We start from the raw sequence: 27195 nt of genomic DNA, 5'->3' as shown, positions 1-27195 counted from the left end.
TGTGTGTGTGTTTTACATGGCCACACTCAAAAACAATTCCCCCCAGCTGCAGTCTTGAACTAATATTGACCATTGTGCACAATCATTCTGCTGCAGATGTTCATCCAGCCCATCTACCTTTGTGTGTGTGTAAAAAGCATTCCCTTAATGTTTTTTTTCTTTTTTAAATAGCCCCAAGATTGGGTGCTCTTACCCCTTGTAGCCAACAGGGGGCAGGCTGCTGTCCCCTGCTTGCACATCTTGTTAAAACAGAAGCCGTGACCTGGTCGCAGGTACGTATATGTGTTGAGGGGTATGTGTTTGAAATACAGCTCTAAACAATCCTGGCAAGTCCGTGCTTGGCCGAGTGCCTGACCCACCCACAGAGCTATAAAAGCTTCCTGCTCAGAGCAAACACGAGGTTGCAAAAATGACTTCCACTTTTGAGCAAGTGGCAGTTCCGGTGTGTGTGTGTCACACAGGCAGGGAGGAAGTTGATAGGAGGTGGGGGAGTGCAGAGAAACGCCCTGAGCTGAGGGGCCTTGTGGAAACGCCAACAAGTCAACTGAGCAGTCCACAGAAATCCCCGAACCCTCTTCCTGGTCCACGCTGGTGTCCAAAGAGCTCTTTGCGTAGAGACCGCAGCCTCAAGGTAGGGTTCTTATCTGGTTTATGGCTTACAGGTTTAGTTTTGACAGATTAAGAAGAGGACGCTCCTCCTCCTCCTCCTCTCAACTATTCCTAGACAGGCTCACTTGTGCACAAACCCATGGGGCCTCTCCCCTGAAGTCCAACAATGGTGGAGCCATCACTTGAACTAGGAGCCCCACAACAGGAGAGAGGGATTGCTTTCCAGCCCTCCCTGTGGACTTCCTGGAAGTATCTGGTTTTCCACTGTGGGAAGCAGAATGCTGAATTGGATAGACCATTGATCTCCTCCAACAGGGCTGTTCTTTATTTTGTGGGAGAAGCCTATGTAGGTCAGAGCACACTTCCTCACATGTTCTCCTCAGCAGGGATGGAGATTCTGCCACCGTTCCTGACGTGGTTAGACTCCATCTCCCATTAGTCCCAACCAGCATGACCAATGGTCAAGGATGATAGGAGCTGGAGTCCAGCAAAGATGCAGCAGGCCACAGATAGCCCATCCTTGTACTTGGCATAGAGAGTAAAGTAGCAAACAGTAGGGGGAAAGAAACTCTGGAACGGAAGAGTTTATTCTAGCCTGCGGTAATTCTGCACAAAAGTCTAATGACCACTGTAAGCACAGTGACCTTTCACATCGGAAGAGATTGGCAATAATACAAATCCACCTGACTTTAAATCTCGTGTTGCAGGGTGGATGGGAGAGCATTGGCTATGAATCCCGAATAAATTGGAATCAAATTTGGTGATAAATTCTAGTTCAGCTATTTCGCTCTGGATCCTAGTTGTTTGGTTAAAACTGTTGACTACAGCAGGACTTCACAGGGGATTTAAATGCTGACTTGCCTTACTCTGCATATCTCTGAGGATCCTTCTACCGTTTAAGCATTTTGGCAGGCTGGCCGTACCGACCCTGCCTCCTGTGCATTTATCAGCAAGCTGACCCGAGATAAAGTGAGCACATTAAAAAATGCTAGGAGACCTCTTCATCTCCAGTTAATATTTCTCTTAGAGAGCATTATAGTACTTGTGCTATTTTATTCTCTAGGTTATTTAATCCAGCACAAAGGGAACATCCCCTGTAAAATACCCGGTCGCTTGCCCTGGAGGAAGTGAAATGCCGCTACTTCCTTCTATTTTTGATGCTCAGGGTGTGAGCACCAATCCCTGTTGGGCCAAAATGGCACCACCCACGCACACGAGAGAGAGAGAGATTAGGATCCCACTTCTTACTGTGCCCACTTGTAAAGAGGAGGGGGGTCACCTTTGCTCTTAATAATATGCTAAAGGGCTTGTAGGTTTTCCTGGAAACGGTTGTAATAATAGCTGACACTTGATGATGGTGGATTGTATGTGTCTAGGGGGGGTGTTGCTTAAAATGACTTCAAATGTCTTTGGGCACTGCAAATTTATAGGTTTGTTTGCCACTGGGTCAAATTAAGATGATGGATGGTGAGGTCTTACCAGCAGTTGTACGTTGCTTCCCCATAAGCAAAATGTAAAAATATATGCTTTACAAATGAAGGGGAAGAAGGAGAAATTTGCTCTACTTTTTCTAGTGGACTGACCCAATCCAATGCTACTCAACTTGTCTGTGGACTGTAGTGCAATTCCCAATCAGATTGCACACTCCTCTGAATTTTGCAATACAGTTTTGATGCGTGCACAGAAATACATCTAATGAAAAAATAAGTGTACAAAAAGTGTACTTTACAGGAAAATGAACTGAAAAGATTTGGAGGGGAAATGTGTATTTTGTGTAAAGCGTGTATGAGACGCATAAAACTTAAATGTGAGTTTTCTGTGAGTTCTTTCAAAAAGTCTGAACAAAATGGGATGGAACAAACGTGTGACGTCGGCTTGCATACACACCATATACTGGTAGTTAAAGCACATGGCTTCCCCCAAATAATTCTGGGAACTTTGGTTTATCCCTCAGAGAGCCATAGGGCCCAGGATCCTTAAACTACAATTCCCAGGAATTGGTGTATATGCAACCTAAGCACCAACAATACTGGAACTGGACAGGAACAGGCTACTCAGTCCCAGTTCCCCTGATTTTGGCCCAGCTGCCCTTCCTTTTTAGCCACTCTACTCTTCATCCAGTTTGCTCCATAGCCCTTAGCTCCCAAAAGTACCAGGGAGCCAGCTGGGCTGTGTAATGCTGGAAAACAAGCTCAAGGATGATCCTGACTCCTGTCTGTCTCATCTCGCCATTCCCCAACAAGACCAGGGCTTCGACAGGATCATCTGGTTTCTCTGCTGGAAGATCTCCCAGGAACCCATCCCTTTTTCCAAGGGCAGACCATCTGCACAGGTCCACCACCCCTGCAGGGCCAAATTGCCACCACCAATCCAGACTTAATTAGGGGGGAGCAGAGCACACGGACACCACTTCAGACCACCTACCACATCACTGAAGGCAAAAGCTACATCGAGCATACGCTCTGCTTGGTGTGTTGGGTCATTGATCATTTCAGACTACTTCAAGGTGGCTGTGAAGGCCATCAAGCCCTGAGCTGCCCCCACAGCCTCCAGGTGGATGTTAAAATCACAAATGTCCTGGCATCCTCCCACATCAGATTAAAATCCACCTGGGCCAGTTCAGTCCGCAGCATCCCCAGTTTGTATCTCTGCTCCAACACTAGACACAGACCCTGTATGCTTGCCCTGAGATCAAGACATTTCCTAATGGAGGAGATGGGAGCTCCTATGGGCAGCTCCATCTCCAAACTTCCAGTTGGACCTGGTGCTGCACCAGGTACCCAGGAAGGCGCAGTGCAGTTAGGTTAGACCCACCAAGCTCACCCCGCACTCCCAGGTCTTAGTGGTCCATGGCAGATCTGCCCCTTCATCTGCAATCACATTATGATGACTATGGTCTTGCTTTGGACTGACCTGCCATTCAGTACTAGCACTGCCACAACAGAGGGCTCGGTAGAAAGGCATCCAGCGATTTATTGTGAAGTGGAGAGGCTGGAAACAGTGATGAGGAGTCTTACCCCACAAATAATACCGGTAATCTCCCTGCCCATGACTACTGGAATGGATGTCAAAATTGGGACAGTATAATGGTAACCCCTTGCCACTCAGACACACGTTACCATCACCCCAAAAGGAAAGTCACATGCAGCGCAAAAAAATAGGGCTAAAGATGATAATTGAAAGACCAGTAATAGGAAGCACATTCCACAATGCTGGTTGGATGATATTCATTCTAAACACTCCTGCCTCCCACTCACGGCAGACCGTGCAGAAACCAAATTTGCTCTCGGCCTGGATCAGGATCACCAGCCGGTTCTGCCTCTAAATATCAGTTTCTGGGAAGAGCAGGTGGGAATCATGGAAATGTAGAGCTGGAAGGGACCATGAGGGTCATCTTGTTTAACCCCCTGCAATGCAGGAATATTTTGCTCAACATGGGGCTCAAACCCACAACCCTGAGATTTAGAGTCTCATGTTCTGAGCTACCCAAGAGTTGCTGTCATGCTCAGGTCCTGCTTGTGGGCTTCCTTCCCACTGAGGCAGCTGGTTGGCCACTGTCAGAACAGGATGCTGGACTAAACCTAACCTAACGGGGTTGTGCATGTTTTGGATCTCTTGGAACAAAGCTATAAATTTAGAGGGGCAAAAAGAAACTTGCTAACTGGCTGTTCTTTAAAATGATGTTTCACTCATTTCAGTGTGAGCATGAAATGTTTGGTAACCTGGTCAGGGTTGCCAAGTAAGATTAGCAAGAATCGCCCTTGACTACCGTAGCAAAATGAAAAGATATTTCACCAGATTCTGGGCGTGATAGTCACAGGGCTGTGACCCATGCAATGTCATGAATTTATTTACTGTGAGTGGGTTTGTCGCTATGTTTTTGCTGTGAAGCAGGAACGGGGAATGTCTGTGGCCTTCCTGATGTTCTTTGATTCCAACTCCCATCAGCCCCAGCTACCTTGGCCCAATAGTCAGGGATTGTGGGAGTGTAGTCCAACAGCATTTGGAGGTGCCCCCTCCACCTGCATCCCCCTTTTAAACACTAGTCATATCCACACTGTACATTTAATGCACAATGGGAATACCACTTTGAAAGTCATGGCTTCCCCCCAGTAAAATCCTGGGAACTGTACAGCTACAATTCCCAGCAGTCTTAAAGAACTACAATTCCCAGGATTCATTGGGGAAATCCATGTGCTTTAAATATATGGTGTGGATGTGACCACCGCCTCCTGTCATGTTGCATTCCTTGGCATTAACCCAGGTGGCCCTCCAGATATTGCTGAACTGCAGTGGTACCTCAGGTTAAGAACTTAATTCATTCTGGAGGTCCGTTCTTAACCTGAAACTGTTCTTCTTAGAGAGCCAGTGTGGCTTAACCTGAAACTGTTCTTCTTAGAGAGCCAGTGTGGTGTAGTGGTTAAGAGTGGTAGTCTCGTAATCTGGGGAACCGGGTTCGCATCTCCGCTCCTCCACATGCAGCTGCTGGGTGACCTTGGGCCAGTCACACTTCTCTGAAGTCTCTCAGCCCCACTCACCTCACAGAGTGTTTGTTGTGGGGAAGGAAGGGAAAGGAGAATGTTAGCCGCTTTGAGACTCCTGAAGGGGAGTGAAAGGCGGGATATCAAATCCAAACTCCTCCTCCTCTTCTTCTTCTTCTTCTTCTTCTTCTTCTTCTTCTTCTTCTTCTTCACCACCTTAACCTGAGGTACCACTTTAGCTAAGGGGGCCTCTCGCTGCCGCGCGATTTCTGTTCTCATACTGAGGTAAAGTTCTTAGCCCAAGGTACTATTTCTGGGTTAGCGAAGTCTGTAACCTGAAGCGTCTGTACCCTGAAGCGTCTGTGACCCGAGGTACCACTGAACAACTCTCGTCAGCCCCAGAAAGCATGGGCAATGGCTGTGCATGATGGGACACGAGTTCAGCAGCATCTGTTTGGCCAAAGGTTCCCCACACCTGCCGCGCAGCACACCTGAACAATCTATCGGTGGCCTTGTTCTGCCACCTTTGGGGCATCGGGGACAATGCACTTAGTTTGGAGAGTTCAGAGAGGACTAGAAGCTTGAAGGGCAGCATTCCACGCAGCTCATAGTCGAGGCTTTGGGTCCATCATGACTCATTGTAACATGAGCAAAAGGCAAATTTAGCACAACTGGAGAGGAGACATCATAGTACCAAGAAAGGAAGGAAGACAAGAAAGCTGGAGATTATAGCAGTCTAGACAAGGCCTTTGACAGGAAGTGTCTTACCCAGTTCTGTTCCATCCTGCTGGTAGGAGTGAGCCTTGCTCTGGGCGCATGGAAGATTATACTGCTTGATTTCCCAACCACACAGGAAGAAATGGGTAACTTGTCAAACCTGGCTTGCAGGTTGTGAATATGGAGAGTGCATTGCACAGTGCACCCTGCAATATGCTAGGCTTCGGTTTAAAAAAATAAAATTTCCAGGAGTGGTTTTGTCTTTTGTTTTGACACAAAAGTATTCAACTATGATATTCCTTCCCCTGTAGACCTCATCTACTCTATGTTTAAAGCAGAATCATTCCACTGTAAACAGTCTTGGCTCTCCCCCCCCCCCCCACAATAATCCTGGGAAATGTAGTCTGTTATGGGTGCTGGGAGTTGTTAGGAGACACCCCCTCATTCCCCTCCCAGAACTACAATTCTCAGACTCAGCCCTTCCTCCCAAGGAACTCCATCTACTGTGGCGGCAGGCAGCGGTGTGGGGGGGAATTGGAGGCTGAGCACCCACAGAAACACATTTGTGGGTGCCCAGGCCCCCTGGAATTGGTGCCCCTGCATGTGGCCCTCAGAAGGTTACCCAGAAGAGAATGTGGCCCCCAGTATGAAAATGGTTTCCTGCCACAGGTTTAAGGCTTGGAACGGTAGCATGAGCTTCTTGAATTGAGCCTGGAAATGAACTGTCGGTGCTTTTTCTTTCCCTCAACCCTTGTATCCTCTGCTCTCTAGGGCTCTCACCATGGCTGGGTTGAAAACAGCCAGTGGGGAATACATTGATGACTCTTGGGAGCTCAGAGCCTTTGTGGAAGATCTGGGACCCGAAGCTGACCCAGTCACCCTCCGGGTCACCGGCAACATGCATATTGGCGGCATAATGCTGCAGATTGTGGATAAGTTAAGTAAGTCTTCCAAGATGTTTTCCCTCACTGCTTTTCTTGTTGAAAGAGGTTGATATCCAGCTCAGCTTGCATATACGACATATATTTAAAGCGCACACCCCGAAGGAATCCTGGGAACTGTAGTTTCCTCCTACAGAGGAATAATTCCCAGCACCCTTAACAAACTACAGTTCCCAGGATTCTTCTATGGTGTGTACAAAGGATACTCCTGGACCCATTTGTGTGTGTTTGGGAGAATAATTGTGACTCAGTGGGGGTGGGGGAATTGTGGTCGGATCCTTTTCCCGTGTGGGTTTCTGGCACTGCTTAGATAAGCAATATGTATAAGCTTAGAGCCTGTCATTTTCAGGGGAACTGGTGCTAGTTCCCCTTACAACTCACTTGGAGGGTGATGTGATAAGTAGGCCCAGAACTAACCAAGCTATTCTTAGCTGAACAGGGCTAGGGCCATTTTGACAGCTGTTTCTGAGGTGGCACAGTACCAAGTGGCTGTACCATGTCAACTTAATGCACGGAGCACAGAGAAAATGGGGGAAATGGAGCCGTTAAAAACCAGGGTTCCTTCTCCCTCTCTCTCTCAGAAAGGAAAGTTTTCTCTTATTCTTACTTGGTGGATGTTTAATGGAAACAAAGACAAGGAACTTCGGGGTGGTCAAGAAACAAATGCAGGAATTGGGTTTGGTTTAACTTCAGCTGATCTTAACCTCGTCTAAGAAACCTGAAGAACTTCAATTCTGTTTAAGTAGTGGGATGCGAAAGGGTAATGCTAAATGCCATTCACACAAGATCACATATTGGTATTCCATGTTCATTAATAAAATAATGATATTTATTTATTAAATTTATATACCGCCCTTTGCCCAAAAATCTCAGGGCAGTACACAAGATAATAGTCTGTCATTGCCACTGTCATAAAGAACGACAAAACTGATACTGCCCCACCCAATACATTTCAAGCCCTGTTAAACCACTTTAACAGTCATGGCTTCCCCCCAAAGAATCCTGAGAATTGTAGTTTGTTAAGAGTGCTGAGAGTTGTGAGGAGACCCTCCTTGTTCTCTCACGGACCTACAATTCCCAGAATGGCTTAACACCTAAGCCCTGTTTCCAGGGAACTTTGTAGCTCTGTAGCTCTGTGAGAGGAAAATTGTAGCTCTGTGAGAGGAAAGGGGGTCTTCTCACAACTCTCAGCATCCTTAGCAAACTACAGTGGTTCAAATCAGGAGTTGGCAACCTCAGGCTATAGGGCCAAATGTAGCCCCTCAGGTCTCTGTCTGGCCTTTGGGACTCTCTGCAGGTCACACCCTCTATCCTCAGGCCACATCCCTTGTTGGCCTTGCTTCGTGCCCTCCTTGAGTGTTTTTTCCCCTGGCTGAAATATGTCCTTGAGCCAGTGCCATTTTTCTAGAAAAAGAGGTGCCAGAACTAACCGTGAGCACCTTGTTCTCTTATAATGGCAATGGCACCCACATGAGATGTGCCAGAACTCTGACAATGCCTTTTGCTTGTCTGGATGGAAGATACGAGAGTATATGTGAAGACTAGCCTCCTCTACAAAGGTAAAATGTACATTTGTTGCTTTGCCCGATTTTGCTTCTGACCCTACTGGCATGTGGACCCCAGAAGGTTGTGTAGAAGGGAATGCGGCCCTCAGGTGGGAAAAGGTTTCCCAACATTCATTTAAATCAAGCCACCCTGGATTATTTATTATTTTCAGTACTGTATTCTCTGGCCCTGTGTCTTGATGCTAAATGCTAAAGGGTATTCCCTGCCTCAACTTTCCTGCTTCCAGAGCTTCAGAGGGACTGGTCAGATCATGCCCTGTGGTGGGAGCAGAAGAAACTTTGGCTGCTGAAGACCAACTGGAGCCTGGATAAATACGGGATCTTGGCTGATGCCAAACTTCGGTTCACTCCCCAGCACAAGCCTATACTGCTTTCCCTACCGAATCGCTGCAAAGTCAGGATCCGGGCAAACTTTGCCCAGCCAGTCTTCCGCACAGTTGCTGACCTTTGCAAGATACTTGGTGAGCACCACAAGAAGCTCAGAGCATCTCCTGGGAGCGGCAAGGAGGGCGAGTGCTTGTCTCCAACGCTCTGAAATGTTATTTAGTGCAAGGGTTGCCAGTGTGAGGCCCATGGGCACCCAGTATCTCCTCAAAAACCCAAAATACGCTAGAGACTGTTTGCTTTTCCAGCTCAATTCCTGTTTCATACCTCCCAGGTACCCCAGAAAAAAGGGACATCCAATTTTTTCACATCAGATCGCAGTGGCCATTTTGGGTGTCACGATCTTGCATGTTTTGGGGCACCATGCAAAATCTCACCCTGGATGGGGGGGAAACACTTTTCAGGTTGAGAGCACTCTGCGGGTCATGTGACTCACCCGGGATCAGATCCAGGAAGATGCGCATCCCAGTTTTGGCTCCATAAAAGTTGGACAGTATGCTGTTTTAACTGGCTTGACCATTGTACATGGCCCTTTAAACGTGCCCACATTTAACTGGATGCCCCCGCTCTCCCTTCTGTTTTGAACAGAGGAGAGAGAGGTATAAAGAGCTTCTCTTTGTGGGGAAGCATGGGGATGGATGTAGGGCGTGGGGCATGCCCACTCTATGTTGTGTTCCTATCTGTTTTTGTGATAATTTAGGTGTGGCAGCCATTTTGTGCTGTTCCACTCCCTCCCGGCAGCCATTTTGTCTTATCGCACATACATTTTGTGAGTGGCACCCACAGCACTTTCTGAACGTTGCAATGGGGCTCACTGTACCCAAAAGGTTGGTGACACTTTGCTTAGTGCCTGTCCAGCTGGTTCAGTTTCAGAGATTGGGCTTTCTAATGCTATGTTTCCAAGCCCTATGGTTTAAACATCAGAGGAGGGCAGGGTGCCTGGCCCCAAACACAGGCTGGGCAACTACATTTATATTCATTGTGCAGGGGCAGAGAAAGCTACAATGGCTGGAATTTTCTCCTCTGCACAATTAATCCTGCTCCCTGCCCTCCTATGCAGCTGGTCACCCTTAGAATAATATAATTGTAGAGTTTATACTTTTATTTGCAACTACAGTGGTACCTCGGGTTAAGTACTTAATTCGTTCTGAAGGTCCGTTCTTAACCTGAAACTGTTCTTAACCTGAAGCACCACTTTAGCTAATGGGGCCTCCTGCTGCTGCTGCCGCGCTGCCGGAGCACGATTTCTGTTCTCATCCTGAAGCAAAGTTCTTAACCCGAGGTACTATTTCTGGGTTAGCGGAGTCTGTAACCTGAAGTGTATGTAACCTGAAGCATATGTAACCCGTGGTACCACTGTATTTATACATACCCTCCAACATTTATCCAATGAAAATGGGACACCCTATTCAATAATAATAATATTTATACCCCACTCATCTGATTGGTTTGCCCCAGCCACTCTGGGCAGCTTCCAACATATATAAAAACATAATGAAACATTAAAAAAAACTTCCCTACATAGGGCTGCCTTCAGATGTCTTCTAAAGGTTGTATAGTTACTTATCTCTTTGGCTTGGGGTTGCATAACTCCATACCTTCCAGCATTTATCCAAAGAAAATAAGGACATCCTAAGGAAAAGTGAGACATTCCAGCATCAAATCAGAAACCGGAACGACTTCTGTAAAACTGGGACTGTCCCTGGAAAATAGGGACACTTGGAGGGTCTGTTCATAGAAGTATAAATTTTGAAGATGGTTGTGTTTTGGTTCTCAGATTCTTTTGGAAAGTGAGAATTAGGAAGGTTTGCCTTTAAATGCAAACTGAATTGAATTTATCTGGCTATGATTAGCCTGAATAAAGGACTCATGCAGCCTCTGCCTCTCTGCAGGTATCCGTCACTACGAAGAGCTGTCGTTACTGCGTGCGCCGGAGGAGAAGGAGAAGCGGAAGCAGAAGGACAAAGAGAGGAGCTCTGTAGCAAGCCATGACCTGACTGGGGTGCGCTTGCCAGCAAGTAAGGAACTTAGGGGTGTCCAAATGACTGACTGGGTGTGTGTGTGTGTGTACATTTGTGCATGCACCTGCCTGTGCAAAAGTGTGTAGCTTCAGGATTCACTGGAAATAGGATAAAGCAACATTATCTCAGTCTATGAAAAACCTGGGGGGAAAGGTAAGATGTCAGTGAAGGCACCAGGTGGACCTCACTGAAGAGAGCATTCAACAGATGAGGTGCCACAACTGAAAAGGCCCCGCTCTGGAAGGCTATCTCTGCATTAGGAGAAGCATCCTGATGGTAAGAGCTGTTTTCACCATGGAAGCGTCTGCCTCAAGAGGTGGTAGGCACTGGAGGTGTTTAAGTAGAGGCTTTCAGGGATGCTGCTATTGCAAGATTCCTGCACTGAGTAGGAATGACCTCCAAGGTCTCAATTCAGCTGTAAAATTCTGTGATTCCATGGGAGGCACTTCTCTCTTTGGAACCGGGTCTCTTCCCAGGTAATTTATTCTCGCCACATGGAGCCCAGAAGTTCAGTTGCACTTACTTGAACAAGCCAAAGGTCATACGATGATCCTTCTCAAGAGGACAAATTATACAGGCTGCCCAATTCCGCAGCCATGACCCCTCCGCCATTCTGTTCTGTCACCAGGTGCAGAGCAGCAGCTGTTCCGCGGCATGCCGGCTCACTTCTCGGACAGTGCCGAAACCGAGGCCTGCTACAGGATGCTGTCGGTCAGTCAGACTGGACTGACACCCGATCAGATCTTGCAGATGCACCGGCCAGGCTCCCTCTCCGAGAAGACGCAGATCAACAGCAGGTAAGGAGAAGAGGGCTAGTTAGCTTGGGCAAACTGTAGGACTACTATGATGCAGAAGGGAAGGCGAAAGGCGGGACCCCCAAATTTTGGCGTTGCACAGGGCACCGCTGTAATTTGAGACCCCAAGGTCCGCCACTTTCTTGAATGCAAGAGTTTGAGATATTTTGCTAGAGAGTGGTATCTGCTTATCTACTACGCAAGTGGGGAACCTGTGTCAATTGATCTAACAAAATTTTTATACTGCTGGATGAAATGAAACGCAGTATTTTGCAGGAGAGATTCAAGTGCTGGTTGGAATTCCATGTTTGTAATTAAGAGTGGATTTCTTTCCCAGGTGGCTGGACTCGTCGCGGACTTTGCTGCAGCAAGAAGTGAAAGAAAACGATTGTTTGTGGCTACGTTTCAAATATTACAGCTTCTTTGACCTGGAGCCCAAGGTCAGTGCTCCCCTTGGATCTGGGCCTTCAGCCTTACCCCACTTGTTTCTTTAAAAAATAATATGCATCCCCTAACCTGGTGGCTACTCCAAAATCCTTCTGAGGATCTCAGTTATCTTTGTGTGTGTGTAGGTGCGTTTCTACTCCTCGCGACTTGGGGAGCTTCTAGTCCTAATGACCAGGGAGCAAAACATATAAACAGGTTTTTTAAAAGGTGTTGGTAAACCTTGCTGAAGATGTAGGGTTGCTCTGCCCATCGTCTGTGACATGTTTAGTATGTGACATATTTAGCATTTTAAAACATATATTTGCCTTGGAGTGTGTGCCACAGGGAACTACCAATTTGTAGAGGGTTGCTTGCAGAGCAAGTCCCCACCCTTTGCTTTTTAATGTGTAAGGCAGAGCAGGGGGGAACTGTGGCCCTCCAGGTGTTGCTGGTCTCCCAGCTTCCATCACCTCTGACCACTGGCCATACTGGTTGGGGCCTGATGGGAGCTGGAGTCTCAACATCTGGAGGACCACAAGTTCCCCATCCCTGATGTAAGGGAAGATCTTGTATTCCACCTAGACAGGAAGACAGGTGGGTTAAAAATTCACTTAACTTCCTGGAGGAGGTGAAATTTGAACCCTGGTTTGGCATTCAGCCTCTGCTGTTGCTCGTTCCCTCCCATGTAGTACGATGCCGTGAGGATCAACCAGCTGTATGAACAGGCACGTTGGGCCGTGCTACTAGAGGAGACAGATTGCACCGAGGAAGAGATGGTGGTGTTTGCGGCTCTGCAGGTAACCTTTTCTCCCTGGACAAAAAGTTTTCTGAGTGTTAGAATCATAGACTTGCAGAGTTGGAAGGGACCACAAGGGTCATCTAGTCCAACCCCCTGATATGCAGGAATCATTTGCCCAACGAGGGGCTCAAACCCCTGACTCTGAGCTTAAGAGTCTCTTGCTCTACCAACTGAGCTGGAATTAGTCCTTGAATGCTGATGGTGCTTCTCTGTTGTCTGGACGAAGGACAGAGACAGGAGCGTGTATATAAATTAGCCTACTGCAAAAAAGGAAAACTTACATTAATTGCTCCACTCGCTTTGTTGGTTTATGGAAAAATAGGTATATATAGGTATATAAGGATAATTCCCTGGACACCAAGATCCAAGTTTGGGGTTCTCTTTGGTGAGAGCATAGAAAAATAATACACACTTGGTAAGTAAAAAAAATAAAAAATGATTTACTTACAAACTCTCCAAAGGCCAGATTCATGTGCTTTTTCATACAGCATTCAGAAAAAGTTACACAGGAAGTAAAACTTGGCTTAGTTACAGTGCTGAAAGTTCCTAAATTAGTAGTATAGGTACTCCACAGTGGCTTGTAAGAGCAATGTGCTCTGAGCTGCAGCAACCAGCTCAGACCTCCTCACACCTTGAGCTTCTCTGGTAGACCAAAGGTTGAACAAATAGGCCTGATTACCCATTTCCTCCCAAGGTAAGGGGATGTGACCTTGCTAAGCCTGGCAGGACAGCTTACTCTATAGTATTAACCCCTTCGTGCATTAATTAGACTTAAAAAGACATCAGGGAAGTTTTTAATGTGTGACATTTTAATGTATTTTTAATCTTTGTTAGAAGCTGCCCAGAGTAGCTGGGGAAACCCAGCCAGATGGGCGGTGTACAAATAATAAATTATTATTATATTATTAAACACGTTGGTTATATGAGGTTGGTTATCCCACACTTTTGCCTCTGGCCCTGCCCACTGCTTGCATTTGACCCTCGGGAAGTTGCTCAGAAAGGAATGTGGCCCATGAGCTCAAAAAGTTTCCCTGCCCCTGCACTAGGAGGTGTAAATAAATTGTTCTATAAATACGGAAATAAGTATTCAGAGCTTTGTTTTGAGACTCGAGTTTCAGTATTGCACAAAGCTAATTCACAGAGCTTTCGCTCCTTCCAGTATCATATCAACGAATTGTCTTTGAACACCAATCCTGTGGAGCAGTCTGGTGACTCTGGCCTTGACGACCTGGACAAGGCCCTCGCCACCTTGGAGGTCAAACTGGAAGGTTCGTCAGCAGCTCCCAACGTTCTGGTAAGTTCCCAACAGGGCCTGCCTTCCCTTATGCGGAGGCATTCTGACTGGAGCCTCCCTCTTTTATCTGAATGTTGTTGCCAGCAAGGTTTCTATCAGCTGCTGCTTCTGCTTCTGTTGCTATTTAGTTCCCTTTTTCCTTTGGGGTTTTCTGAAATGGGTTATTTGTTTTATTTTCGTTTATGAATCCCCTCCCATGAAATATCTCAAAGCAGTTTCACAATACAAGCAAACAATTGCACAATTCCGTATGTAAAATAAATAAACACATTACCTATATAAAAGCAATTTTTGAAAGGAGAAACAAATGTTCATCAGTAAACAGCTAAAAACGCCCTGTGTGTAAAACAATTGATTTCGTATGTAAAAAAAAGCAATTTCAAATCCAGTACAGACGGCAATAAAGATCTCCACTTAAGAGGCTTGTTAAAAAAGGGAAGTCTTTCCACCAGGGTCCAGAAGACAAGAGGGGTGGTATTTCTCTGATAAGTACCAGAATGGAGTTCCAAAAGATTGCATTCAGTGCTAGGCCTTCTCAGAGTAGACCCAAGTTGATAGACTTTACATTCATTAATTGCAACGGGGTCTACTTGGAGTAGAACCTAGATGGAGACAACCCAAAATGTTGCATTGTTTTATTTCTGCTGTTTGTATTATTATTATTATTATTATTTCTTTGACCATGAGACTGAAAGGCAGTCTATAAATACAGGAAATATGTAAAACCACCACCACAACAACACATATTTGTCATTTCCAAAATAGGACAGTCTCACAGTTATCCCAGAGTTAAAGGATTATCTCCGAATATTCAGGTGAGCTATCAAACCGTATGTTTCATGAGGGAATGGATCCTGGGGAAGGGCAGTGGCGCTCAGTGGTTAGATCACCTGCTTTCCATGCAGAAGGTCCCAGGTTCAATCCCTGTCATCTCCAGGAAGGGCTGGGATATTATGATCAACTAAAAACATTAGCAAAATGGGTGGAATTGACCGGGATGTTTAAGGGTTTGGAACACAAGGCTTTATGGGGAACAAATGAAAGAGCTGGGTGTGTTTAGCTGGGAGAAGAGGAGATGAAGCTCATGTCCTTCTGTCAGTCACCCTTTTTGCTCTACAGGCCCCGTAAGCTGACTCTGAAGGGCTACAAGCAGTACTGGGTGATCTTCAAAGAGACCTCCATCTCCTACTACAAGAGTCCTGAAGAAGCTCTGGGAGAACCTGTGCAGCAACTTAGCCTCAAAGGTGAGTCCAGCCACCTTGCCAACGCCTCTTTCCCAACCCGGCATTAGTACGGCCTACAAAGGATGGAGCACGTCTCCAAATATGAGTACCTTGGTACCTTGGTTTAAGAACAGCTTAGTTTATGAACAACTTGGATTAAGAACGCTGCAAACCCGGGAGTAGGTGTTTTGGCTTGTGAACTTTGCCTTGGAAGCAGGACATGTTGAGTGCGTTCCATTTGTAAATTGAGTCCCCGCTGCTATGGGAAAGCATGCCTTGGTTTAAGAACGCTTTGGTTTAAGAACGGACTTCTGGGAACAGATTAAGTTTGTAAACCAAGGTACCACTGTATATGAAACCTGCCTTATACTGCATCAGACCATTGGGTCCCTCCAGTTTAGTATCATCTACGCTGACTGGCACAGAGACTCTCGAGGGTTTCAGACCAAGAGTCCCTGTCAGAACTATCTAGAGATGTGAGGAATTGAACCCGAGTCCTTCTGCAAAAAAATTGCTCTATCCCTGAGCCTCCAGCCCTTTTCCTCAAAGAGAAAGTGCAGCTCCATGAGTGTAGGGATAGACAGACCAGTGGTCCCAATTCTCTGCATAAGACAGCATTGTATGCCAGCTTCTAACTGTTCCTAACCCTGTTTCTGCCCCACTGTTTCTCCAGGCTGTGAGGTTGTGCCGGACGTCAACATCTCTGGCCAGAAATTTTGCATCAAGCTCTTGGTACCTTCCCCCGATGGGATGAGCGAAGTACACTTGCGATGTTCGGATGTGAGTGGGGTGGTGGGGAAGCCCGGTTTAGAACCACAGTTTAGGGCTGCCATACGTCAACAATCTTGGGGTCTTCCTAAAAAGAAAGCTCAACAACTTTTCGGGGAGTCCTGGTTTTTACTTTTTGAACTATGGCAACCCTACCATAGTTGGAAGGAGCCCTGAAAGTCATCATCTAAAATCAGTGCAACTGCAGCACTGCATCTCTGACTGGTGGGCCGCCGTTCCCCTCCCAGAGCTTACAATTCCCAGTGGTTTAACCATCAGTCCCTCTTCCCAGGGAACTCTGGAAGTGGGTTTTGTGAACCATCCTGAGATTTTCTATAAATCTAATAAGCTTGATAAATCAATAAAGAAATAATAGCTCTTTGAGGCGAAACAGGAGTCTCTGAACAACACTCAGCACCCTTAACAAACTACAGAATTTTTTTGGGGGAAGCCATGGCTATTTACAGTAGTATCATAGCACTTTAAATGTATGGCAAGAACGTGGCCAGGGTCTTGGTTTTCTCAATAGTCTGTGCTGCAGTATTCTGCACTAACTGCAGTTTCCAGGCTGAGTACAAAGAATGCCCCACACAAAGCCTGGACCTCGGATCCAACGCCATCCCAGTTGACTTCCTCCAAACAGCCTTGTATAAGGATGGGTGAGGGGCTAGAGCGAACTCAGTGTAAGGCAAGTGTCTTCCTCCTCTCCCTCACCAGGAGCAGCAATATGCCCGTTGGATGGCAGGTTGTAGGTTGGCAGCGAAGGGGAAGACCATGGCAGACTCATCCTACCAGGCCGAGGTGGAGAACATCCTGTCCTTTCTGAAGCTGCAGCAAACCAACCCGGACGCCCGTCTTGCCCAGCAGGCCGAGGGAGCCCAGTGGCTCGTGTCTCCTCGCTACCAGAAGAAATTCAAACCAAAGCAGGTAATTTTGAGCCGCACGGCCCCAAGCCACCCTGACCACTGATTGCTTTGGCAGCAGTTGCCAGGAGAAAAAGTCAATCTACAAATCAGATCCATTTAAGTCTTAACATGGGGCATTCCTATAGATTGGGAGTGGGGAACTTTTGGCCCTCAAGACTACAACTCCCATCATGGTCACATTATTAGTATTAATTTATTATATACCTCTCAGTTGCCAAAGTAGCTTCTAAGCAGTTCACAAACATCAAACCAATTTCTTTTTTTAAAGAAAAATAGGTAAAGGTAAAGGGACCCCTGACCATTAGGTCCAGTCGTGACCGACTCTGGGGTTGTGGCGCTCATCTTACTTTATTGGCCGAGGGAGCCGGTGTACAGCTTCCGGGTCATGTGGCCAGCATGACTAAGCCACTTCTGGCGAACCAGAGCAGCACACGGAAATGCTGTTTACCTTCCCGCCGGAGCGGTACCTATTTATCTACTTGCACTTTGAGGTGCTTTTGAACTGCTAGGTTGGCAGGAGCAGGGACCGAGCAACAGGAGCTCACCAGCTCACCCCGTCGCAGGGATTCGAACCACCGACCTTCTGATTGGCAAGTCCTAGGCTCTGTGGTTTAACCCACAGCGCCACCCGCGTCCCTTAAAAAAAAAATACACATAATTAAAATCTGCCTTAGGTTTTTCAAAGCTGCTTTGTTGATTCACTATGCATTCACACACCTCCTGAGATACCTTGACTAAATTCTTTTGCACAATGGTTGTGAGGCCAAGGAGGAGGTTTGCACTAATCTCTCCCTTTGCAACTCTCACAGTTAACCCCTCGCATCCTGGAGGCCTACCAGAACGTGGCCCAGCTGTCGCTCCCTGATGCCAAGATGAAGTTTATTCAAGTTTGGCAGTCGCTTCCCGATTTTGGCATCTCTTATTTTGTAGTCAGGTAAAGAAACTGCTGAGCTTCCCTGAAAACCATTTGGGGGGAACTGAAGTACCTTTTCATGAACTGCCGCTGGTGTCGACAGCACGAATGAAAAATCTTTCAGCGTTATTTATTTTATTTTATTCTGAAAGGCATCTTCTGGAAGTTATTTGCATGTCTGAAGAAGTCTTTCCTTCTCCCTTTCTCATGATAGGTGTTTAATTGAAATAAATTGATGTGTAGCACACAACACCCCACACACCTCTGATAATAGTAGAATTTGGGGGCAACCAGTGAAACCAGAGAAGGCAGACAAGAGGGAGCCCTTCATCTGATGCATAGAACATAGCTATGTTCTACCTCCAGAGTCAGAGGCAGTTTACCTCTGAATACCAGTTGCTGAGAATAACAGATTGGCAGCAGGGATTAAGAGAGTCTCTCTTGCATTCAGGGCCTGCTTGCAGGCTCCCCACAGACATTGGCTGGTCATTGTGAGAACAGGATGCTGGATTGGATGGGCCTTTTGGTCTGACAGGGTGACAGATGCTGTGTTAAAACCATCTAAGAAGACATGCAAAAAATCCAGAGGGCTGTTGGTCATTATGGCAAAATGGAACTTCCAGATTCAGAAGCACAGATATCACTGAATATCAGTTGCTGAGGAGCAATGAAAGGAGTGAACCACTGCCATCATGGCTGGCTGGAGGCATCTGGTTGGCCACTGTGGAAGGCAGGATGTTGGACTTTGCATCAGAGCAACCTCTGTTGGCTATTTTGTTTTTTAAAAAATAATGATCAAGGTCAACCAAATGCAGATTTAAAATCCTGTTGGTTTTCAGCACCAAAGAGTTGAGCCCATGTTAAAACACACCGGGTTGTATCAAACTAAATTCTGCTGAGAGCAGACCTACTGAAAATAATGAAGCCAGGTTAGTCATGCCAATTAATTTCAGTGGGTCTACTCTGAGTAAGACTGTGCTTAGATACAACCCATTGCTAGGCAAAGTCTCCTGATGCTATCTTCCTCCTGTCTCCTGAATAGGAATTGCTTTGGATAACTTTCTTACTGAAATTCATGGAGTTAAAAATTGCGCAGTTCATGGCTGGATCATGTCTTTACAATGTTAAGCTGCATAAATGATTTATAATTTGGGATAAAAAATTCTGGAGGTGTAGCTCAGCTATTATATTGCAGCAAACCCAACGAAGTATTTTGTGGCACCTTAGAGTCTAACAAATTTATTGCTGCATAAACTTTTGTGGCTTAACTGCCTCTGATGAAGGGGACTCTAGCCTACCAAAGCTTAAGCCACTATAAATTTTAGTCTTTGTAATGCCACAACACCATTTTTATTTATTTAATTCATGCGATTTATGTACCGTTTGATTGTAGAAAACCTCAAAGTGGTTTACTATAAAATGTATAGGGATGTCCAGCCCTTACTTTATTTAATGTATTAACTTTTTCATAGTGCAAAACTTTGTTGCTATTATTTTGAAAAATCACAAAAAAGGTAAAAACACTTACCATCCCAGAACTTTTGCATTCATTCCCCCAACGAACTGCAGATTCCTTCCTATTGGGCTAGTAGGTATCAACACTGCATACCTGCAATGCTTCTATTACAGGTAACTCCTCATTTGCACACATTCAACATGCGCACAATTGCTGGCATATGCAGTTTTGGACACTAGGAAGGGGTGTGTGGCATAACAGGGCAGGGACAGGCTTACCTGTGTCCCGCTGATGCACGCAGTGCCTCGGAGCGCAACCCCCGCATAAATGGGGAGTTGCCTGTACTGAAAACATGAGGACTGACTAGCGATTTGCTTTCCTTTTTAAACTGAAGATTGAAAATGTAGAGAAGGGGGCTGTAGTAGCTCTTAGAGGCAACCAGCCCCCCCCCCATAATTATTATTGCTATTATTATTTATTAAATTTGTAGCAGCTCCCACCCTCCCTGCAGTGATGGTGATGACGCAGCCTTTAGCTCTTCAATCACACACTCCCTCTAGATTAGAAGTAGAGGAACCTTATAAATGCAAGCAAAAACGCAGAGTCTTGCCATCTTTGTGTGCAGGTTCAAGGGCAGCCGGAAGGACGAAATCTTGGGCATCGCCAACAACCGCTTGATCCGCATTGACCTGGCCGTTGGAGACGTGGTGAAGACCTGGCGGTTCAGCAATATGCGCCAGTGGAACGTCAACTGGGATATCCGGCAGGTCAGCGGTGGGGTGGGGAGCTTGGGATTTGAGTTCTCTGAATATGCATTTCTCGTAGCCAGTCCCTGACTCTTACTAACAAAGCAGCAGTGCAGGTGAGAGGGCAGGAAGTGCGGGCGACGGCACAGCCCTTCCCATTTCCCCTTAAGTGGCAAAACAGGACAGGCTGCCCCTGCCTCCATGCTCCATCGTCCCCGACCATTGGCTGTGGATGATGGAAGTTGTGAGTTGAGCAACATTTGGAGGGCACCAACGTTGCCTATCCTTGCATTAGATTTGATTGAGACAAATGCACAAGTAAAAGGACATGTCTTCCTCCCCGCCCCCCACTGCAGTTTTGGCCTAAAGAGAACAACCCTTTAAACTTTATTGCTTATTCTCCTGTACAAGATTTATACGCACCATAGGTGACCACCCAAAGAGACGTCCGCAAGCTCAGCTTTTAACCTTCTTTCCCCAGGTGGCCATAGAGTTTGATGAGCACATCAACGTGGCCTTCAGCTGCATTTCTGCTGGCTGCAAGATCGTGCACGAGTACATTGGCGGGTACATCTTCTTGTCCACCCGCGCAAATGACAGGAGCCAGACGCTGGATGAAGAACTCTTCCACAAGCTGACGGGAGGCCATGAAGCTCTCTGACCTTCTTCCACACCCTAGGGCTCCCCCAGAAACTGCGCACACTAGGCCAGTCTCTTTGTGGAGGTGTCTGATCAGAGACTCTTAACCGGGGTCAACTGTGCCCTATAAGGGCTTGGGAATACTTACTGGGCGTGATAAATATTTCCCAATATGAGCATAGGAGCAGAGATCTGCAGGAATTGTATTCTAAGGAGTGTGGCAATTGGCGTGCTTGTGGTAGAGAGGGAGGGATGTCTTGTCATGCCTTTTTCTTGGGAGGGGATGCGCAAATTCCTGGAACCAGCCTCTCACCCCAAATCCATATCTGCCCTTTTGCATTATGTTAGGATGTGTATAGCCTGCAGAACCTTCCTAGTCCTACAGTTCACTCGGGGGGAGTGTGTGTGCTCAGCGTTAAGTCAGCAATTGTTGTGGGGGGCATTTAAGGATATTTTGATGTCACAAAATTGTATTGTTGTCTATTTTGCTGGGGGATTTGCTTTTTTTGTTTTCGTTATCTATCCCAAGGAGCTATAAAAATATATAAATAAATACATACTTGTAACGCTTCTCATTGTCCTTTCTCCACATTTTCCCACAACGACTTGTTTTGTCTCCGTGAAATAAACATATCATCTCACTGTTCACTTGAAAAACAATATCCGCCTCATTTATGGGTAGTCTATCCTTGGTTTTCTCTTTTGTTTTGTTCTGCTTCTCGCTTTCCAGGTGGATGTTGAGAATAATTCCTTCTGTTCTGTGTTCAGATATGAGTACTGGTGCTTACGCTGCCAAAACAGCACCATCCAGACATAATGGAGAGGTAGCAGCAGGCTGGAGAAAAGCCAAAAAAACAAAAGAATCCCAACAAGGAAAAGGGATGCCAAAGAAGTACAATGGAAAAACAAAAGCAGAAATTGCTACAGTACGTCTGTGGTCTGGGATGGAAATCAGTCAAGCGAATACAATCAGTATTTTGTTCACATCATCACTTCAAACAATATGTAATCAGTTGCTTTTCTTTTTAAGTGTTTGGATAAAGCCTTTACATTGAAATGAATGTAAGTGCCATAAATTACGTAGAGGTAGATGCATCCAGTGGCTCAGGATCAGGACAGTTGAGGGACAACACACACCCTGGGGGACAAAAAAAAGCACATGGTGTGACTCCCCATAAAAGCACTGAGCCCCCAGTATACAGATTGCAGCCTCCACTCCTGATTTTTAGTTGCAAGGCATGTCACAGGAACATGAAACAAAAGTGGTCCTGAGGATGTACAAAGGCTTAGTGCTAGGGACATCCAGATTCAATCCCAGCCATGAAGTTCACTGGGGGATTTTTGGCCAGTCATGTTCATTTGTGTTCTCTCTCTCTCTCTCTCTCTTCCTGACCTATCTCACAAGATTGTGAAGACAAAAGTGGGTGAGGGGAGAGAACTATGCATGCTGCCCATAGCTACTTGGGGAAGGGTGGGAATCTTCTCCAATTTTGTATTTGCTTAGGGTTGTTGTCATACAACTGTTTGCTTGGCTGCCAACAGGTGGTGCTGTAGACTGCAGAGTGAGGCTAGCCTTCCGAGAGCTGCTGGCCCATCACAGCTGCATTGGAGGCCCAAACAAGCTGGGGCAGAACAGTCACAACAGGCCACAGCGGCTCCTCAGCAACCATCCTACTCTGGTGCTGCCACCGCCACTGCCCACCTCAGCAGCACAGTGCAGGAATTTGGAATTTTGACAGATGGACAGGGCAACCCCCTTGTCAATCATGTGAGATAGCAACTATGTCATGCACAAGTACTTGCGATTGCCAGGGCTTCCAGGGAGGTTTGGATTGGCGAGGGTTGTGGGTTTAGAGAACAACATGTGCAGGACTCTGGTTGTGATCTCAGCCCAGAAAGGCAGCACTGCAGGGCTTGTGGGTTAGAGCAAGCGAGACCTTGAAGTGCTAATTCAATGCAGCTGCAACTAAATCCTTCACGAGATTTGTGTAAAATTCATTCATTCTCCCCCAAGCCCACCCAGCATGCCTCAAAAGTTATGGGTTTTGAAGCAGCATGAATGACAAGCTGCCCAAGCACTCCCGGGCCAGAGTGGCAAGAGGCAGGCTGCCCGACTCACGCCTAGGCTTGAGCTGTAGGGCCTCCATGAAGTAGCAGGGGAGCAGCAGCCCATTGGCATCGCCAGGAGTGAGGATCACTTCATTAGCTGAGCGGTAAAACTTGATTCCATCTGCAGAGAAGACATTTCACATGTGAGAGGCAGTTAAGCCCAGAACCACTTCCTCACCCTGCCCTATAGCGTGGTGCGAGATGAATGACAGGCAACTCTGGAGTCCATTCCAGAGAGGGCTTTGCTGGCTGGGAGGAAGGTCCCCTAGAATTTAGGATGCTTGAATTCCATTCATTTATTCAAAGTAGTTTTACACCACTCTTTGGATTAAAAAACAGGCACCCAGAACAGCAAACCTGCTTATAATGATAACTAGCAAGATTGCAAGCCTGAGGGCAAGGACTACCTAAAAGGCACAACACCAAAGGAAAAGCAATTGGGAGGGAGGGAGGAGGAGAGCAAAATTGGATGCTAGTTTTGAATCACAACATTCTTACAAGAGTTCTTTCCGGCAGGGAGGGGAAGGAGCAGACTCCCTGCAGCTACACTTTCGATATATGATGGGTGGCAGCCCGGCTGGTCTCCCCCTTCCCATGTCATTCATGCTAGCAAGCAGTGAGACAGTCTCCCAGTGTCCCTGGCCCCAGTGTGACACCCTTCAGCAACCCAGTCCCATTTCTTAACGGCAGCAGACTATGGGGCTATGGGAAATTACAGTTAACTAATTGCGTCTCTGAAGGGACAGTCTTCATCTGATGAGGAGGGTGCCCACTAGGTCTCTGTGTGAGGCCAGCAGTGGTCCCTCCCAGGGAGCTGCCCTATGGTGCCAGCCCCATTACAAACCCTCCTTTTGAGCAGGCGGCAAGCAAAGGGGTGGGGGGTTGTGTTAGAGGGTTGCTTGTCCTCTTCCTCCTTTGACCTACAGTGGAGGTATGGGAGTCTGCAGCTCTCCATCTCCCATCAACCCCACCAGGAAGGCCAACAGGCAGGGATGCTTGGAACTGGAGTCTAGCACCATAGGGAGAGACTGCCCACAACCCACACAGTCTCTAGTTCCTTCCCACTTACCGGCCAGAGCCCTGGCGACATCAATGACTATAGCCAGGTCACAGTTGCTTCTCATTCCTAGAAAGGAAAAACAACACAATTAAGGGCCTCCGTCATCCACTTCCGTCGTGTCTCTTTAGCGGAGACAGTCCCACTTTTTCTGATCTTTGCCGCAGAGCTACAATTCTCAGAATGGTTAAACAATCAATCTCTTCCTTTGGGGGGGGGGGTCTGGGAATTGGAGCTTTGTGAGGGGAATGGGGTCCTCTAGCAGTGTGCAACAGCTATAACAAACCACATTTCCCAGAATTCTTTGGGAGAAGCCGTGACTGTTGAAAGCGGTGCAGTGCTGCTTTAAATGTATAGTACAAATGAGTTCTAGGATGCAGGCCAAATCCAGAGGCCTGGCAGACCTGATGAGGCTTGTGGGTCAGAGCTTCCTCACTGCTGGTTAGACAATATCGCTCCAGATTGACCAATGGTCTGATGTGGTTCAAGGGAGCTTCCTGGGCAGAGAGGTCCCCCAACCCGACCGGCCAGAGACGGTCCTTAGGCAAAAATCTCAATTCACAGGCAGGTGTTTTTCTTTCTCTATTTTGGGGTGGGAGTTGGGGCACTGCAGACCACAGATTTGCAACTCGAGGAACGGTATGCTCACCACTCCGGACAGCTCCATCCCCCGGCAACCCTGGCGCTAAATGGATGTGCGTCCTTCCCATCCGTGAGAGGCCGCTGCGGCGAATTCCTGGCCAGTGGCGCAGATAGGTGCCATGGGCCACAACCTCTGGGAAATCCCGTGGATCCAGTAGTGGGATCAACTCCAGTTCAGACACCTGGTGTGTTCATGGAACATTAATGGTCAGTTTATGAGGTTTCACCTGAGGGAGCCCACATACTTTCAAGTTTGTTGCCATAAGGAGGGGCTGGGGGAGCCCTTTTCAGCCCAAGGGCCACATTCCTTTTGAGGCAACCTTCCGGGGGCCACATGCCGGTGATGGGCTGGGTTAGAGGTGAAAGTGAGCAGAGCAACAAATATAAATTATATCCTGGCATAGTAGGCTAGTTCCTATGCACCCTCACAAACACCCCTCTATATTCAGGAACTCAATAGTTCACAGGCACATTCCAATCAGGCAAAAACATTCAAAAATATAAAACAGGGCTGTCAAAAGGCCCAAGGTTCCCCACTCCACAACTCATAAGGGCTAGAAACTCAGGCTAATACCACATTAGCATTTAGCATGGAATTGGAGCTCATTCCCGTTTTTATTCCCATATATAACAACACCCTTTTCCCCACCTGCAGCGAGTGCCCTTGATTGGCCCGGATCTGGAGCTGCCCACTGGAAGGGTGGGGGCGTAGAGCAAAGCGCTGCTTTTCATTTGTCTCCACAACGCGCTGCACGTCTTCCAGGGTCCAAGCCTTAAATTGTGGCAGATGAAGGACCTCCGCCACATCCACGAAGCCATCTGCAGTTTGGGAAGAACAAAACGTTTAAGAACTCCCTTCTTTGACAGCGCTGTCAAGCCAGCTAGCTGGACTGAGGTGAGAAAAGCATGGCTAATAATGTAGAAAGCTTTAAAATAAATTCCCCACAATGTTAATAGTGAAAATGGAGCATAACGGAGGAACAGATGCAATTTTAATTCAGGGCGGCACCAAATGTTATAGCAGCTCGAGAACCCAAAGTTTAATTCAAGAGTGGGTAACCTCAGGCCCAGGGCCTGAATGTGGCCCTGCAGGTCCTTCTATGTGGCCCTCAGAACTCTCCCCAAGCCACCCCGCCTCTCTCTGTTTGGGGCTGACTGAAATGTGTCCTTGAACTCTGATAATGCCTCTCGCTTGTCTGGACAGAAGACAGAAAATAGCGGTGGGGTTGAGTGTATGTGTAGAAATGAGTCCCGTGTACAAGTGCAAAATGTACATTTATTGCTCCGCCCACATGTGCTTCTGGCCCCGCCCACCACTGGCATGTGGCCCTCAGAAGCTTGCCCAAAAGGAAATGCAGCCCTTGGGATGAACCAGATTCCCCATTCCAGACTGAATTAAATTCCCTTTCCCTGCAACTTGGCTCCACTGCTCAAGTCACCTGTGCTCTGCAGGGAACTCCTCGCAAAAATTTCCTTCCTGCTCGGGGGGGGGGGGGGGGCCTGGGTGTGCCCCAAATTGATTCCAGCTGGGCTAGTGAGTGGGTGGGTGGTTCATCTGAACAGGGCTTTAGGCAAGGTTTTCTTTAGAACCTACTCCACCAATAATTGGCTTCCAATTTTTAAAAAACGACACATTTGAGGGTTGCCAGCTTTTCCTTTTGGCAGGGCTCTTCTGCCTTTAACTATCCTGTGGCTGGCAGAACAGGAGCAGGTGAAGGTTTTTTTCTTTTCTTTTTCCCAGGCAGTGTTGTGGGGTGTGGAAGGGCAGAAACACTCACCAAGCCCCATCTGTAGCCCCAACTTCTCTGCCCCATGGCGCAGCACATAAGAAAGAGCCTTGGAGAGGCGAACACCTGCATCCTGAAACAAAGTTTGGAAACAAACAGTGAGAGGGCGAGTATTCACATTTTTTTACATTTTATGCTCCCAATTTTCTGCAGAGAGCACAAGGAAATATACATTGTGCGGATTCCCCCAACAACCCAGTAAAGTGAATTTCATGGTTGAGGGAGGAATTGAACCTGGGTCTCCTCAGCCCTAGCCTGGGGCAGGCGGTAAAAATACTGTGCCCTGCAGATGCTGTTAGCCTCACTGTTGCAGGCTGCAGTTATAGGAGAGGTGGAGGGCAGGGCCAATCCTGTCCTCCATAGACCCTCCTTTTCCAGGGCTGAGTCTCTTAAAAAGTTGGCACAAGTGCAAACATTTCACTAGAGGTTGCAAAGAAATGGGAGAAGTTGCCAGTCTTAGAATTCTCCCTTCTAAGAAGCTCTTTCATTCTATTTTTTAAAAGGAGTACAGGAAAATGGTATCCTCCCAAGGTGGGCTACAACTAACAAGGCTATTGTATTTTTACCTGATCTCTCTGTCTCCTCCGGTTTCCGTGTTTTCTGCCTCTTCTGGGAGGATTTTGCAGACGCTCCCCAGCACCTGGTGCTTCTCCATCCATAATGATGATGACTCAAAAATCCAGAAACACCACGGGTAGCTGGCTGGGGGCGTTGAAACTACTGTACCTGTTTTCCAAAATCCTTATTTCCCCATGCCAGTTACTTCCTGCAGCTTTCCCAGTTTTCTCCCTTCTCCCCTCTCTTTCCCAGGACTCGACTTCGGATCTCAACACCGCCTCCCTCCCCAATTCCCCAAACAACACGCTCCCGAAGTGCGAACGGCGCTCAGTGGGAAACC

The 27195-nt window shown here is 47.1% G+C and overlaps 2 protein-coding genes across 5 annotated transcripts; one reads left to right on the top strand and one right to left on the bottom strand.

Moving 5' to 3' along the window:
* The first annotated feature begins 441 nt into the window (after positions 1 to 441).
* Positions 442 to 21562, top strand: FERMT3 (FERM domain containing kindlin 3). 3 transcript variants are annotated; one of them, XM_080985701.1, is made up of 15 exons: positions 442 to 631; positions 6579 to 6748; positions 8541 to 8774; positions 10590 to 10715; positions 11347 to 11515; positions 11850 to 11952; positions 12628 to 12735; positions 13897 to 14031; positions 14797 to 14846; positions 15151 to 15275; positions 15928 to 16034; positions 16740 to 16949; positions 17758 to 17882; positions 19943 to 20084; positions 20545 to 21562. In XM_080985701.1, the coding sequence occupies exons 2-15, from the start codon at positions 6589 to 6591 to the stop codon at positions 20722 to 20724; spliced, it is 1974 nt and encodes a 657-aa protein (XP_080841827.1). In that variant the 5' UTR covers positions 442 to 631; positions 6579 to 6588; the 3' UTR covers positions 20725 to 21562. The 3 variants fall into 3 exon arrangements, with proteins under 3 accessions (XP_080841827.1, XP_080841828.1, XP_080841829.1); XM_080985702.1 differs by lacking the exons at positions 442 to 631; positions 6579 to 6748 and adding an exon at positions 7920 to 8307; XM_080985703.1 differs by lacking the exons at positions 442 to 631; positions 6579 to 6748; positions 8541 to 8774 and adding an exon at positions 9408 to 9524.
* TRPT1 (tRNA phosphotransferase 1) lies at positions 21347 to 27195 on the bottom strand. Of its 2 annotated transcripts, XM_080985752.1 has the most exons (7): positions 26864 to 27184; positions 26289 to 26370; positions 25160 to 25329; positions 24518 to 24692; positions 23881 to 23937; positions 22822 to 22932; positions 21347 to 21840 (listed from the first exon to the last, which is right to left on the bottom strand). In XM_080985752.1, the coding sequence occupies exons 1-7, from the start codon at positions 26954 to 26956 to the stop codon at positions 21779 to 21781; spliced, it is 750 nt and encodes a 249-aa protein (XP_080841878.1). In that variant the 5' UTR covers positions 26957 to 27184; the 3' UTR covers positions 21347 to 21778. The 2 variants fall into 2 exon arrangements, with proteins under 2 accessions (XP_080841878.1, XP_080841877.1); XM_080985751.1 differs by lacking the exon at positions 21347 to 21840 and having other exon boundaries at positions 21857 to 22932; positions 26864 to 27195.

The sequence above is a fragment of the Podarcis pityusensis genome, assembly GCF_964106645.2.
Source record: "Podarcis pityusensis genome assembly, chromosome: 16".
In the NCBI taxonomy this organism is placed as follows: domain Eukaryota; kingdom Metazoa; phylum Chordata; class Lepidosauria; order Squamata; family Lacertidae; genus Podarcis; species Podarcis pityusensis.
This window is presented reverse-complemented; position numbering and strand designations above follow the sequence as displayed.

Coding starts and splice junctions, on each gene's coding strand:
- TRPT1 (XM_080985751.1), bottom strand. CDS start 26,956: ATGGATGGAGAAGCACCAGGTGCTGGGGAGCGTCTGCAAAATCCTCCC. Junction 24,693..25,159: donor ATCAAGGGCACTCGCTGCAG/GTGGGGAAAAGG, acceptor TGAACACACCAG/GTGTCTGAACTGGAGTTGAT. Junction 23,938..24,517: donor GGATGGAGCTGTCCGGAGTG/GTGAGCATACCG, acceptor TTTCCTTTCTAG/GAATGAGAAGCAACTGTGAC.
- FERMT3 (XM_080985701.1), top strand. CDS start 6,589: ATGGCTGGGTTGAAAACAGCCAGTGGGGAATACATTGATGACTCTTGG. Junction 14,032..14,796: donor CAGCAGCTCCCAACGTTCTG/GTAAGTTCCCAA, acceptor TTTCCAAAATAG/GACAGTCTCACAGTTATCCC. Junction 16,950..17,757: donor AGAAATTCAAACCAAAGCAG/GTAATTTTGAGC, acceptor CAACTCTCACAG/TTAACCCCTCGCATCCTGGA.